This window comes from Lipotes vexillifer, unplaced genomic scaffold, assembly GCF_000442215.2.
Source record: "Lipotes vexillifer unplaced genomic scaffold, Lipotes_vexillifer_v1.1 scaffold149, whole genome shotgun sequence".
Classification (NCBI taxonomy): Eukaryota; Metazoa; Chordata; class Mammalia; order Artiodactyla; family Lipotidae; genus Lipotes; species Lipotes vexillifer.
Genome location: NW_006779962.1, coordinates 3,987,161 through 4,002,046, shown reverse-complemented (window position 1 = coordinate 4,002,046; position 14,886 = coordinate 3,987,161). Strand labels below are relative to the sequence as shown.

The following is a 14,886-nucleotide window of genomic DNA, read 5'->3' as shown; positions in this document are numbered from 1 at the left end:
GGGGGGGGGGGGGGGGGGCAGGTGACGCGTCATCGGGCCGGGTCAGAGGAAGGGAGCCTAAGTGAATGCCTGGGGGTGACCCTGGCCGCTGCCCCCCGCCCCCCAAGCAGGCACCCACGGGCTGCAGATCCTGAATGCCCAGAAAGAAGACGCAGGCCAGTACACCTGCGTGGTCACCAATGAGCTTGGCGAGGCCCTGAAGAACTACCACGTGGAAGTCCTCAGTGAGTCAGGGACCCTCCAGGGCACCAGTCGGGTGGGAAGGAGGAGGCCCGGGAACCCTAGGGCTGCTTTTGACACCCCAGATGCCTTCACATGGCCTGTCTCCTCTGATGGTCACTGGCCAGCCAGGGCCGTCTCAGTCATTTTAGGGCCGAGGACCTAGGAGGAGGGAACCAGTGAGCTAGGACTTGGGCCGCGTGGACGCCCAGAGCCACACCAGTCCTGGCTTCCTTCTGCCACTCACACTGTGATACAACCAGAGACCCCAGAGCTTGAGACCTGATACCCCCAAGAGGGCTCCCAGAGGTCACCCCAGGAATCCCCCCACCTCAGACCTGACCTGTCCCGTAACCAACCATCTCTCCCCAGGAGCGGGTGGGTTTCCAGAGTCCCTCCACTCTCAGAGAGCCAACACCCCGTTTCTGGGACAGACCCGGGACCAGGGGGAGCGCAGGGTCTCAGCACCTCTTCTGCGGGCCTGCTCCTCAGACTGCTTTGTGGTTTTCAGTTCCCCCTTCCATCTCCAAAGATGACCCCTCCGGGGAGGTCGGCGTGAAGGAAGTGAAGACCAACGTCAATAGTACCTTGACCCTGGAGTGCGAGTGCTGGGCCACGCCCCCACCCACCATCAGCTGGTACAAAGACGGACGGGTGAGCCCGGGACCCCCTGGCGGCCTCAGGTTCTCGGTCTGGTCCCCCTCGTCTGCTTGGAAGCTTCCAGAAAAGGCAGTCAAGGCATCAGTTCCCAGAGCTGGCCTGGGCCCTGCCTCGCCCTTTGTATTTTAATAAGAAATTCAACTCTTTATAGGAAACAAGTCTCACGAACATTAAATCCTATATTCACCCACTGAATTCTCTTCTAATTTTTAAGTTGTATGGATTTGGTGTTACAAAATTGTTGGGGTGTTCTTGTCGCTTTATGTTGTATTCCAAAAACTGTGTGAAGACAGTAGTATACTCTTCTGGGGGCTTTTTTCTGCCCCTCATTTCTGATGTTTGTTTCCCCTCTTTCCACCCTCAGCCCGTGACCCCCAACCAGCGTGTCCACATCCTTGGGGAAGGACAGCTACTCCAGATCCGGCCCACGCAGGTCTCGGATTCTGGGCGATACGTGTGCATGGCCACCAATGTGGTTGGCGAGGATGACCAGGACTTCAATGTGCTCATCCAGGGTGTGTAGGGCCACGGGGAGGGGTGGGGCGTGGGCCAGAAGGACTGGGAGGCCGCATAGCTGGGGGTGGGGAGTGTCGGTGCTTCTGGAGTGGCCTGGCGGGAGGGCTCTGTTCTCATCGCTGTCTGCATGTCTGGTCCCCAAGCCCCTGGCCTGGGCTCTTTCATGAACTGACCTTGTGACAAGGACATCGTTGTCCCCCAGGCCTTGGTTTTACCTTTGTAAAATGTGGGTGATCAAATCAGGTGACCTTGAGGGCCCCCCAGTTCAAAAAGCCGGTGATGAGGGGCCTCTGTGCTCCAAGGCATACACCGGCTAACGCTTAGTAACTGGCATTCTCCTCTGAGAAATACCAGCGTGTCACAGGACTGAGTCCATTAGACACGAGCTCCAGAGAGAGGAAACTTATCCTAGTGCCCAGCATAGTAGTTGCTCAGTAAACACTGGTTGAAGGAGTGAGTGAATTTAAAAACTGCCTTGGGGCTTCCCTGGTGGCGCAGTGGTTGAGAGTCCACCTGCCGATGCAGGGGACACGGGTTCGTGCCCCGGTCCGGGAAGATCCCACATGCCGCGGAGCGGCTGGGCCCGTGAGCCATGGTGGCCGCTGAGCCTGCGCGTCCGGAGCCTGTGCTCCGCAGTGGGAGAGGCCACAACAGTGAGAGGCCCGCGTACCGCAAAACAAACAAACAAACAAACAAAAACAAACAAACAAAAAAACAAAAAAAAACTGCCTTGACTGAAGGATTTGGCTCAAACGGTGGAATTTCTGCGCGTGGGGCGGGGCTGGGACGGGAATCTCTTCGAGCGCAAGTTCATCCCCGTCCCTCAGCTGTGGGTCCTAATGGCTTTGTCCCCCACTCCCCAGTGCCCCCCATGTTCCAGAAGGTGGGAGATGCCGGTGCAGCCTTTGAGACCCTGTCCCGGGAGGAAGAGGCCCGAGGTGGGGTGACGGAATACCGGGAGATCGTGGAGAACAACCCCGCCTACCTGTACTGTGACACCAACGCGGTCCCACCCCCGAAACTCACCTGGTACAGGGAAGACCAGCCCCTCTCGGCCACAGATGGGGTGTCTCTTCTGCAAGGTAGGCCAGGGCTGCACAGAGAAGCAGGGCATTTGCAGGCAGGCACCAGGGTCACACCCACATCAGAGCTGGTCTCCTCTGCCTTTCTGTAAGTCCTTGAGCTCTCCTGTGTGCTGCTTGCTGTGTGACCCCGGGCAGGGCATGTGACCACTCTGGACCTTAGCTGCCTTTTGTAAACCGGGGCTAGAAGTTCTTTACCGGTTTGAAGGCTAGAATGGGGTCCCCTTCTGCCTCTGGAGTTTAGAACCGAGGTTCTCATCTCGGCCGTGCCCACCTCTGGGCTTCAACATCTGTAATGTCCTGGCCCCTTTCTCTGGAGGTGTGGCCGGTTCCTTTATTAAGATCTTGTGACCCCAAATGCTGAAGAATCCCTCCCTGGGCTCTGATGACCACCCAGAGTCCAAGCTCATGGCTTATGTGACCTTTTAAATTTCTTCTCACAACTTTAAATATTTCTGTATGGTTATTTAATTTTTGTAAACAACTGCTTTATTTCAGAATAGTTTTTTGTGGATGACTTTGAATTAAAAGGCTCCGGGGATGGGACTTAGAAATGCCTGGCTTCCCTAGGGTGGCCCACAACTGGGAGGTATTCGAGACACAGAGCCTGGATGGGGTCCTACCGGGTCCTGCCAGGTCCTGCCTGGTCCTGCCAGGCTTGGGCCAGTTGTGGCGCTGTCCAGCAGAGGGGGATGATGTGGGTTGCAGGATGAACAGGGTCATTCCAGGGTTTGTACTTTGGTACTTGCAGAAGCAGGTTGCCCCTTGGAGATCTGGGAGAGGCAATGTTTACGGAAAGCTTGATTGACCTTTAACCTGGCACTGCCCTCTGACCTAGGGATGCAGCGAGCTCAGTCACATGCTGATTGGCCTCTGACCCTGGCCACTGACCCCTAATCCTGGGTACACAGTGGTCACAGTCACAGCTGACTTTAATTCTGGCCCTGATCACAGATTAACCACATGTATCGAGTGACCCCTCCCCCAGCCATGACCACTGCCTCCCCAAATCCCGGGTACTGTCTCCTGGCTCCGCGCATAATGAGCCCCTGGTTCTAACCCTGCTCACAGCCCACCACATCCTGGGTCAGAGATCCCCCAACCCAGAGTCCTGAGCACACAGCGATCCTAGCCCAGCTTCCACTGGAGACCAGCTCCAGTCCCACAGATGCCAGGCTCTGGCCCTGGCTGGCTCTTGTGCACAGAGGGTCCCAGGTGATGCCCCCCAATTGCCCCCACGCCCAACCACCGCCACCTCCTGAGAGCCTCTGCCGACATTTGCCAAGCTCTCTGCCCCTTCCCTCTGCCTTCAATGAGGAGCTGGGCTCAGCACTGCTGGGCACTCTTTGGGAGCCTCAGTTTTTCCATCTGTAAGATGGGAGTAGTAACAGCACACGGAGTCAGAGGCCAGGGAAATGCTCAGCCCAGGGCCTGGCACAGAGTAAGCCGCTACTGTGCTTTATTTGATCCCCTTGACCCGTGACCTGAGCAGAGCAGGCGATTCTCTGTGTTTCACAGATGAGGTGGGGGAGCGGGAGTGGCCGGGGGGGAAGTGATGTGTCCCAGGTCCCCTCCAGGGGGAAGAGCGGTAGTAACAGCACACGGAGTCAGAGGCCAGGGAAATGCTCAGCCCAGGGCCTGGCACAGAGTAAGCCGCTACTGTGCTTTATTTGATCCCCTTGACCCGTGACCTGAGCAGAGCAGGCGATTCTCTGTGTTTCACAGATGAGGTGGGGGAGCGGGAGTGGCCGGGGGGGGAGTGATGTGTCCCAGGGCCCCTCCAGGGGTAAGAGCGGGTTTCCTTGCCCTGGCTCAGGCCTCTGTCCCCATGTCCCCGCAGGAGGCCGGGTCCTGCAGATCCCCCTGGTACGTGCGGAAGATGCCGGGAGGTACTCTTGCAAGGCCTCCAATGAGGTGGGCGCGGACTGGCTGCACTACCAGCTGCTGGTGCTGAGTGAGTGGCCCGGCCTGGGGGCGGGCGGGCGCGGCGTGGTCTCATGTCTACAGGTCCCATGAGGGGCCCCCTCCCAAAGGGGGTCCCAGTAGAGAGCATGTTCAGTCCTACTGTACTCAGAGGTTGGTAAGGTAGGGGTTACGAGCTTGGGCTCTAAAACCAGACAGGACTGGATTCAAATTGCAAGTGAGCTGCTTCCTAGCTGTGTGACCTTGAGCAAATCACAGCCCTCTCTGTGCCCCAGATTCCTTAGCTGCGGCAGGGCCTGGGAGCGCTTGGTGGGCAGGGTTCAAGGAGCCCCAGCCAGTGCCCGGCACCAAGTGGTGTTCTTGCCTCGACGCCCACCGCCCCCCGGGACCTTTCCCAGGGAGGCTCTGCCCACCCTCACCCTCTTCTACCCCCCCACCCCAGCCCCACCTGTGATCCTGGGTGCCACAGAGGAGCTGGTGGAGGAGGTGACTGTCAACGCCAGCAGCACCGTCAGCCTACAGTGCCCAGCCCTGGGCAACCCTGTGCCCACCATCTCGTGGCTCCAGAACGGGCTGCCTTTCTCCCCAAGCCCGTGGCTGCAGGTCCTGGAGGATGGGCAAGTCTTGCAGGTCAGGGCGACCCCCTGCTCGGGCTAAAAGCAGCCGCTGCTGTGACTCAGTGCTGCTTGTCTGAGGACCGATGAGCTAACCACTCTCTGTGCCAAATGAGGCTCTTTGCCTGAAATCACGTTGGAGCCCCTGGGATTTAATTCAGCCCACCAGATAATCGTATGTGAGCAAACTTGCTGGGCTACACATGGCACCTGAAAAGGACACACAGGCATGCCACACTTGGAGCCCAGCACGGCACAGGGCAGCCTTCCTCGGGAATGCCATTGGACGCTTACAGAGCTGTGCCCAGCACCTAGGACCTCAGGCAGCTCCTCGGCCACCCAGTGTCCAGACACAGCGCCACGGGACCCCTGGAGTCCAACACAGCACACAGCACCCTCCTTGGGGCTGGGGGAGGGGACTGTTGTCACCGTCTAGTTTGCTACAGGGAATCATCCGTCAGCTTCGCATCCCCCCAGATGTCACAGAAAGCCCTAGATGGCTGTGGGGTGAGCCCCTAAGCATTGCTCCATGTAGGCAAAGGTGGTCTTCCTGGTCCCTGCCGTGCCTGGAATGGGTGGGAGGAACCCTCACACTAGTTCCTGGTGGGACCCAGAGCCATCCGGTCGGTGGCATGCGCCCACAGGTGTCCACGGCAGAGGTGGCTGACGCTGCCAGCTACATGTGTGTGGCCGAGAACCCGGCGGGCTCCGCGGAGAAGCTCTTCACCCTCAGGGTGCAAGGTGAGCTGGGCTGAGCAGGAAGCCCCCTGGGTTCCCCAGCTGAGGAGGGGCTGGTGCTCTGGGTCTGCCCCACGCGCTCCGAGGACTCACCGTGCGGGCGGACACAGCGCCTCGGTCCTTCCAGTGTCCTGGGCTCTGGGCCTGTGCCAGCCGTACCCCAGGAGTGCATTTGGGGGACGCTGATCACTAGATAATTTTAAGCAGCTTCGGAGGCTGCCAGAAGAATGGCTCTTCTGAGGCCTTACAGCACCATGATTGCGCATCTACTGTGTACCTGGCGTGGGGCTGAGTACTTTCCCCAGACTCATAGCTGAGAGGTTAGCCCAATTTTAGGGCTGTGGAAACAGACTCAGAGATGTCACCCAGTGGGGGTCTCCCCGCCCTGGAGTCGGCCCTGTCAACCTCTGCATTCTTGTGACACATACACATCTCAGTGGCCATGAGCTCTGCCTCCAGATGTGGGGCAGCTGTGGCCTCAGGGGCGGAGGGATGATGGTGTTACTCAAGGTCTAGGACTCAAACCTGAATTGATATTCTGGCTCTGCCACTGAGCAGCTGAGTGACCTTGGAAAAGTGACTCTCCCTCTCTGATCTCTAAGCCCCCGTGTTCACATCTGTAAGATGGGTAAGACAGATAGGAGCTGCTGCACAGTGAGGTTTGAAGCTCCAGGAGCTAGTGAAGGCCCTGTGTTTCACTCTGTGGCTGTCTGCTCCCTGCCGGTATGCATTGTCATGTGTCTTTCTTTATCCTGGTGGCCGCGGGGACAGTCCCACCACGAATCGCGGGTCTGAACTCGGAGCAGGTCACCGCCATCCTCGACAGCAGCATCTCCTTCCCATGCGAGGTCCACGCTCACCCGAGCCCTGAAGTCACGTGGTACAAGGACAGCCGGGCCCTCTCCATGGGAGAAGACGTCTTCCTCCTGCCTGGTGAGTAAACTGAGGCTGGGGACGCAGCTCTGAGGCTCTGTGGGAAAGCAGAGCTGCCTCCCCAGACCTGGGATGGGACTGGATGTCGGGGAGGGCTTTAGGACTGTGGGCGTGGGGGCTGGGGGCTGGGGCCTGTTTGCTGGTGCCAGGGGCTATCTCCCCCACCTCTGGCAGGCACCCACACGCTGCAGCTGGCTCGGGCACAGCCATCGGACTCTGGAATGTACATGTGTGAGGCCCTCAATGCCGCCGGCCGAGACCAAAAGCTGGTGCAGCTTAGCGTGCTGGGTATGTCCTGTCTGTCCCCCCACCTGCACTGTCCCCCACTCCTTCAATCAGCCCTCACACCCTCAGACAGCACAGCCAGGAGAGGGGCAGCCGGCCCTGGGGGAGCCTGGGATGCCCTGTGCCCTCTGCTGCAGTGGTATCTGGGGGGCATATGGTGGTTAAGATCCTAGTTTTTAGCGTTTGGACATGCTTGGGTTTGAAACTCAGCTGTGCACTTATTTGCTCTGTGACCTTGGGCAAGTCACTTCCCCTCCCTGAGCCTTGGGTCTCTCATCTGTAAGGTGATGGTTGGTGTAAGGGTAAGATGATGGTATGTGAGCCGTTAGCCCAGTGCCTGGTGCCCCGTGAGCTGTGAAGCTGAGGAGGGGACAGCAGGAAAACAGCCAGAGCTGGCCCAGGGAGGGCCCTTCCTAAGCCTGATGGATCACGAAGTTCTCCGCATGGAACCTTTTGGGGGGCTTCTGGTCTTCAGAATCCTCTTGGGGAAAAGCTGGCCCAAGATGTCATGAGCCAGCACTCCCTGGAGGGTTCTTTCAAGCCCTGGGGCGAACATTCATTTGTGCCTGTTCACCTACTGTGTGCCCGGCACCGTGCCAGGTCTTGTGGGCTCACAGCTGGGGTGGGAGATTCTACACTGGTTTGCTGGAGGGACATGGGCCTGTGGACCCCCATGGAGGGCCCTAACCTAGCTGGGGCCTGCCCTGTGTAGGAAAGAGCCTAGGAGGGTTGTCATAGCATCTCCCCCGACTGGGAGGCTGAACCCAGAGAGGGCAAGAGGCTTTTCCCAGGTCACCCAGCAGGCCCTTGGCATGCTGGCCTGGATTCTCTTCTTCCAGCTCCCTGGGTCTGTGCCATCCCCTGCGGTGGGGTCCACTGCGTGACCTTGTCTCTCCATAGGCTGTTAGCCTGCGGCTGGGGCCAGGGAGAACACGGGGAAGGCCACGCCCCTCACTCAGCTCATCTCCTTCCCCAGTTCCCCCAACCTTCAGGCAGGCTTCCAGTGGCCCCCAGGGTGTGGTCCTGGTGAAGGCAGGGGACAAGGCCGTCCTGAGCTGCGAGACAGACTCACTTCCCGAGCCAGCCGTGACCTGGCACAAGGACGGGCAGCCCCTGATCCTGGCACAGAGGACCCAAGCTCTGCTGGGTGGGCAGAGGCTGGAGATCCAGGACACCCAGGTGAGATGTCTGGTGGTGCGGGCAGCCATGGGAAGCCCTGGGAATGTCGCCTCCTGGTCCTGGGGAGCCCCTGGGAATGTCGCCTCCTGGTCCTGGGGAGCCGAGGGTGGGCGTGGGGGGCAGCTGGGTGGCAAGATGGGGGTACTGCTGCCTCCTTGGCCTGCAGGACCCCAATCCAAGGTGATTAGCAGCGTCCGGGGTGGGAGACGTGGGAAGATCACGGGGCCCCAGATCCGGCTCCACACTGACTCACAGAATCACTTTGAGCAGATCCGCCTGCCTGTTGCCCCAGAATCCAGAAGCCTTTCCAGGGTCCTCTGGTTAAGACTCCCTGGGAGTCTGTTCCACCTGCCCACGCCCCTCCCTGGTATGGATTAGACACTCACAAGTGTTCTTTGGATGAACATTTGCTGCTCCTCTGGAAATGCACGTGGGCTCCGTCTCCTGACTCAGCGCCATCCCCACAGTGAGGGAACCTTCTCCAGGCTCCACTGACAGACATGCAGCCCCAGGGAAGGGTGGGGTCTGGATCCTGTGCACTTACCTTCCATCGGCCCTCCTGCATCTTAAGGCTCTTGGGAAAGGCCAGAGGGTCCCATCTCCCCTTTGGCTTCCCAGGCAGGACCAGCGTATTTGGGGAGTCCCTGCTGTGGAAGGTTCTGGGACCTGGATGTTTTGGGGGAGCCGTAGGTATCCCCACTGCAGCCGCACACTGTCTTCATGTGTTCTCTCTGTCTCAGGTGTCGGATAAAGGTTTATACAGCTGTAGAGTCAACAATACAGCCGGGGAGGCCGTGCGGACCTTCATCCTCACAGTCCAGGGTAAGCTGGGCACCAGGCTGCCAGCGTCGCTGTGGTACCCCTAGCAGCACAGGGAGTTGCCAAGGATGGGAAGGGCCATAGCTGGAAAGGGAAGGTGTGGCTGAGTGTTTAGGGCACAAGATCTGGAATTGAAAAGACCAGGATCCGAATAGGACTCTGCCAATGACTTGCTCTGCGGGACTCAGTAGAGTGACTTTACCCCTTTGAGCCTCAGATTTATCTTCAGTAAAAGGAGCTAAGAGTAGTACCTGCCTGTGTGGCACACAGGAAGTGCTCCATCTGTGGTCTGCCATGACTGTGTCTAGAAAGTGCTGGGCACGGGGCATGGAAGCACTGGGACAGGAGCCCTAAGAGATCAGACCCTCAGAGTGCAGGGGCCATGTCACCCCTGCCTAAGCCCTGAGGTGCCTGCCCCAGCAGCCCAAGAATGGAACATAGATGGCATTTCATTGGGTGTAGCTCAAGCTGGGGATGAGGGAGAGCCTGTTGGAGCTGCCTAGGGAAGCAAGGGATGAAGGCTTGGCCAGATTTTCTCAGGATCAGCTATTGTGTCGGTTAGGGAATAGACTCAGCTGGGTAACAAAAAGACCCCAAAATACAGTGCATCAAGTAAGAGAGACGTTTACCTCTGTCATCCAAAAGCCCAGAGGTGAGTGTCTAGGCTGGAGGGTAGATCTGTACCTACCAAGTGGTAATTTAGGGACCAGGATCCTTCCATCCTGTTGATCTCCCATCCCCTGGGGGTTGTCCCTGTCCATGTCGCATCCTGTCCCAGCCCACGAAGCAGAAATGAGCAGATGTAGAGGGCAAGCATTTTTATTTTAAGTGGGTGATGCAGAAGTTGCATCTGTCCCCTGTGCTTGTATCCCATGAGTGAGAACTTTGACAGCTGGCCACAGCAGGCTGCAGGGGAGACTGGGAAATGTGGTTTCTACCTGAGTGACCCCATGCAAGATGGGATGGACAGCCTGGGGGGACACCAGCTGTCTGCTGCACATGCCAAACCCTGTAGCCTCTCCAAAAGGGGGACAGTGGATGGATTCAACCTTGAGCCATATTGAGTACCAGTGTTGAAAATGATTGACACCAGGTCTCCTGCTCAAAGCTCATAGCTGCTTATCCTGGTGGCCACCTTAATGAACAGTGGGAAGGGAGGAATGTCTGGTCCTTGAGGGAGAAGATGTTTCATCCTGAGCACAGCTATCTCTTTTCCACTGGGATGCATGACTTTATTCTGGCTGAGCAGGGGAGAGTGCTGGGATCAATTAGTGATGTCTGCCCTGGCATAGTCTAAGGTCTGCTGGTGCAATAGCCATGAAATTTACCATCCTTGGGCTAAGTGGTCCCCGCCTGGGCTCTGCTTTGTAAATGTTTTGAAATAGCCAGCTGCTGGTTGTATTTACATTTGCGAATAAAACAACTCATATCATCATCAATGGCAAGGCATAAAATGTCAACTCCTAACCACAGGGAAGGGCTTCTCGGGCATCCCTGATCTGCCTGAGAGGAAGGAAGTAGGAGGCAGGGTCTTAGTATTCTGGGAATCTGGCTTCTCTCCTGCAGTGCCCCCAACGTTTGAGAACCCCAAGACGGAGACCGTGAGTCAGGTGGCTGGAAGCCCCCTGGTCCTGAGCTGTGACGTCACTGCAGTCCCTGCACCTAGTGTTACTTGGCTGAAAGACAGAATGCCTGTTGGTGAGTGCATTAGTCCTTATCTTTTTGGTGCCAAGTAGTCCTTTATTTAATGAAATGGCAGTGAAAACAGAAGGGGTAGTTGGCTGTTAACGGTTCTTACTTGGCAAAATCAAAAGCTGGCAGTGCCCTGTTGGTCCCATCCCCACCAATTTGTCTTTTAACCCTGTTGGCCTTGAAATCCCAACACTGAGGACCATTTGAGTGGGGGCTCAGTGGCTCTTTGTGTTTGTATCCATAGTCAGCTCCCACGGGACAGAAATGCAGAGTGGGTGCTGAGGGTCTAGCTGGCCTGACCCTGGGCCTGGCGTTGGCCCCAAAGCTGCTCCTTCTCCAGTAACTCAGCTCCGTTCGGCCCAGCTGTTGGTCACCCCCATCCAGGCCTTCCACCTTGCCCTGCTCTCTTCCTCTCCCCCGACCCACCCACCCATCAGTCAGTAGACACCTCGTCTTGTCAACATAAATGCCTCTGGTGCCAGCACTGCTCTCCGTCCATAGCCTTTCCCGTTCCAGCCACCACTGTCCACACCCCTGGGTGAGGGCAGCAGCCCCTACACTGGTCTCTCGGGTCTACTCCATGCCTCCAATGCAGGCTTCACCGGGGCAGAAGGGATCACAAAGTGCAGCTCTGAGTAGGTCAGTTGTCTGTTGAAACTGAAAATCCTTTCGTGGCTGGAGTCCTCAGAACCACAGCCCAGGAGGCCCTTCAGGGCTGGGGCCAGCCCCCCTCTCCCTGCCCTGCTGCGTGCTCCAGACAGACCCAGCTGCTCTTGACTCCTTGCATATGCCTATGTCTGTCTGTCTGTCTCTGTCTTTCTCTCTCTCAATAACAGCCTTATTGAGATGCAATTCACATACTCTACGATTTACTCAATGAAAGCATATAAATCAATTCTTTTTTGTATGATCACAGACCATCCCCACAATCAATTTTGGAACTTTTTTTTTTTTTTTTTTTTTTTTTTTTTTTTTTTTTTTTTTTTTTTTCGGTACGCAGGCCTCTCACTGTTGTGGCCTCTCCCGTTGCGGAGCACAGGCTCCGGACGCGCAGGCTCAGCGGCCATGGCTCACGGGCCCAGCCGCTCCGCGGCATGTGGGATTTTCCCGGACCGGGGCACGAACCCATGTCCCCTGCATCGGCAGGCAGACTCTCAACCACTGCACCACCAGGGAAGCCCTTGGAACATTTTTTTTCCAACTGTATATTTTCTTTTTTAAAAAATTGAAATATAGTTGATTTACAATGTCGTGTTAGTTTCTGCTGTACAGCAAAGTGATTCAGCTTTACATATATACATTCTTTTTATATTCTTTTCCATAATGGTTTATCATAGGATATTGAATATAGTTCCCTGTGCTATACAGTAGAACCTTGTTTATAATTTTGGAACATTTTTATCACCCCAAGGGAAATCCCTTACCCATCGCCTTCACTCCCAGCCACCCCAGCCTTAGGCAGCCACTAACCTACTTTCTGTCTCTATAGACTTGCCTGTTCTGGACAATCCATATAACACATGAAGTCATACAACACGTGACCTCTCGTGACTGGCTTCTTCCACTTAGCATTGTGTCTTCAAGGTTCATCCGTGTCGTAGCATGTGTCAGTTCTTCATTCCTTTTTTAAGTTAATTCTTTTCTTTCTTTTTTATGGCTGAACATTCCTCTGTGTAGATATATCATGTTCTGTTTATCCGTCCACCAGCTGATGGACATTTGTGTTGCTTCCACCTTTTGGCTGTTCTGGATAGGGTGCTGTGAATGTTTGTGTACGAGTGTTTGTGTAGTTCCTCTTTGATATATACCTGGGAGTGGAATCGCTGCGGACCCTGTTCTCTCTCGGCTCCGGCTCTTGGCACGCGCTGTTTCCTCCCTGAAATACTCATCCCAGGCTCCCCGGACCACCTCCACTTTCACCTGGCTGATTCAGACTCACCTTCAGGTCTCAGCTGAGACTCACCTCCTCCAGAAGCCTGGCCTGGTCTCTCCGTGCTCCGTCAGGGTTTCACCGGGCTGGGCACACAGGATTGTACCTGCGTCACTGTCCCTGATGTATTTTGAACTCCTTGAGGACAGGGACCATGTTTCACTCATCCTTGATTCCCGAGCTCTCTCGCTGTTGGACATATAGTAGTTGCTCAGTACGTTTTGTGTTGAAAGACTGGCTGGACAGATGAGGATCTGGGGGGAGGGCAGACCAGTCTGGACCGGTGCAGTTAGAGAAGGCTTTGGGGCAGAGGTGCTGCTGGAGAACACGAGGGGGAGGCATTCTAGGCTGGGGGAGGGGTGCAGCCTGAGCAGAGGCCCAGGGGAAGCCCCTCACTGGACTCATGTTGGAGTCAGTGAGTGGCTGGTTCACCTTGATCAGTGCGGGGAGGGAAGGGTTGGAAGGAGGGTGGGAGATGAGGGCTGGGCCTGAGAGTCAACAGGAAGAGGAGAAAGTCCTGGACTCTAAAGGGAGTGGGGCGGGGGGACTTCCCTGACTGTCCAGTGGTTAAGACGCCGAGCTCCCAATGCAGGAGGCACGGGTTCGATCCCTGGTCGGGGAACTAGGATCCCGCCTGCCACACGGCACGGCCAGAAAAGTAAATAAAAATAAAGAGAGTGGGGTCCCTTGGGAAGAAATGTCCCCAGTGAGGGCAGTAGGGAGGGGTTGGCTGTAAGGACCAGAGCAATCAAAGGAGTCCAGGCTGGGGAAGGCCGTGACGTAAATGGCTAGAGGCCCTGCCCACGTCTGGGCCTCAGTTTCCCTATGAGCATAAGAAAGGGGTGGGTGATTCAAGGGTTCCCAGGGTCTTTCCAGCCTTGTGAGTGTGGGGGTCAGGCGCCCCCTGAGGGAGTCATGAGACTTCTCTGTCTGGGCCCAGGGGTGGCACCTGGGGCGGTGGGTCAGAGCAGGTGAAGTCCTGCCACACCCTTCCGTCCTACAGAAAGCAGTGTGGCACGTGGTGTGGTCTCCCGGGGGGGCCGCCTCCAGCTGAGTCACCTGCAGCCAGACCAGGCTGGCACCTACACGTGTGTGGCCAAAAACGCCCAGGAGGAGGCCCGCAAGGACTTTGTGGTGGCCGTGCTGGGTACGTCTGCACCCTGCGCCCCCCGTGTCCCACCCCCATGCCAGCCCCGGCCACTGGCCCGGGCCTCACCACACCCACTCTGCCACAGTGGCCCCCCGGATCCGGAGCTCGGGCGCCACGCAGGAGCACAACATCCTGGAGGGGCAGGGGCTGCGGCTGGACTGCGAGGCTGATGGGCAGCCACCACCCGACGTGGCCTGGCTGAAGGACGGTGGCCCACTGGGCCAGGGCGCCGGCCCCCACCTCCGGTAAGACCCAGCCTGTGACATCCCCGCCCCAGGAGGCAAGCCTGCAGGCCCTCACGCACCTGCTCCCGGCTCTCCCTCCCCGGGGCAGGTTCTACCTGGAGGGCAGCTCCCTGGTGCTAAAGGGCCTGAGGGCCTCGGACTCGGGGGCCTACACCTGCGTGGCCCACAACACGGCCGGTGAGGACGCCAGGCTGCACACCGTGAACGTGCTGGGTGAGCAGCTGAGGGGCGAGGAGGGCCAGGCCGCCTCACCGTCCCAGGGCGGCAGCAGCCTGGCCGCCGTGGGGCCTCCACTGGGGCACCTGGAGGGTGGTGCCAGGGCCCGGATACAGGAGCCCTGGTGAAGCCCCAGCCGTGCCCACTCTGTGAGCCAGGCCAGCCTTACCTCTCCGGGCCTCTGCCCCATTCTCAGGCTAGGGGCACAACCGCTCCAGCCCAGGGGCACAGTGGGGGAGTCGGGATAAAGGAGAGACCCACGCCCCCAGGCAGTGGGCTTCATCCTCACCTGGGCTGGGCGCGGGCCTAAGACCCACGTGATGATTGCCACACAATGGCTGCACGTGGCAGAAGTCGAGGTATCGGCGCCACCTCCTGGGACTTCGCTGAGAGGAGAGAGGAGCCCACCTCCCCGCCCAGGCCCCCTCACTGCCCCCGTTTTTCCTCTCTGCCCACCCACCAGTGCCTCCCACCATCGAACAGGGGGCAGAGGGCACAGGGACCCTGGTGAGCAGGGCTGGGGAGCTGGTGACCATGGCGTGCCCTGTCCGGGGCTCCCCACGCATCCACGTGAGCTGGCTCAAGGATGGCCTGCCCCTTGCGCTCTCCCAGCGCACCCACCTCCACGGCTCGGGCCGCACCCTCAGGGAAGGGAGTGGCTCCCCCCCCCCCCCCCCCCCGGCTG

At 57.9% G+C, this 14,886-nt stretch overlaps 1 protein-coding gene across 1 annotated transcript in view; it reads left to right on the top strand.

The window, feature by feature from the left end:
• Nucleotides 1-14,886, top strand: part of HMCN2 (hemicentin 2) — a 150,510-nt gene that overhangs the window by 99,964 nt on the left and 35,660 nt on the right. The window contains 16 exon segments of the mRNA XM_007453133.1: nt 111-224; nt 731-873; nt 1,244-1,394; nt 2,259-2,477; nt 4,318-4,431; nt 4,843-5,030; nt 5,659-5,755; nt 6,524-6,685; nt 6,860-6,973; nt 7,947-8,149; nt 8,890-8,971; nt 10,535-10,666; nt 13,594-13,737; nt 13,826-13,985; nt 14,074-14,198; nt 14,665-14,844. Of these exon segments, the coding sequence (XP_007453195.1) occupies nt 111-224; nt 731-873; nt 1,244-1,394; nt 2,259-2,477; nt 4,318-4,431; nt 4,843-5,030; nt 5,659-5,755; nt 6,524-6,685; nt 6,860-6,973; nt 7,947-8,149; nt 8,890-8,971; nt 10,535-10,666; nt 13,594-13,737; nt 13,826-13,985; nt 14,074-14,198; nt 14,665-14,844 (2,328 nt within the window).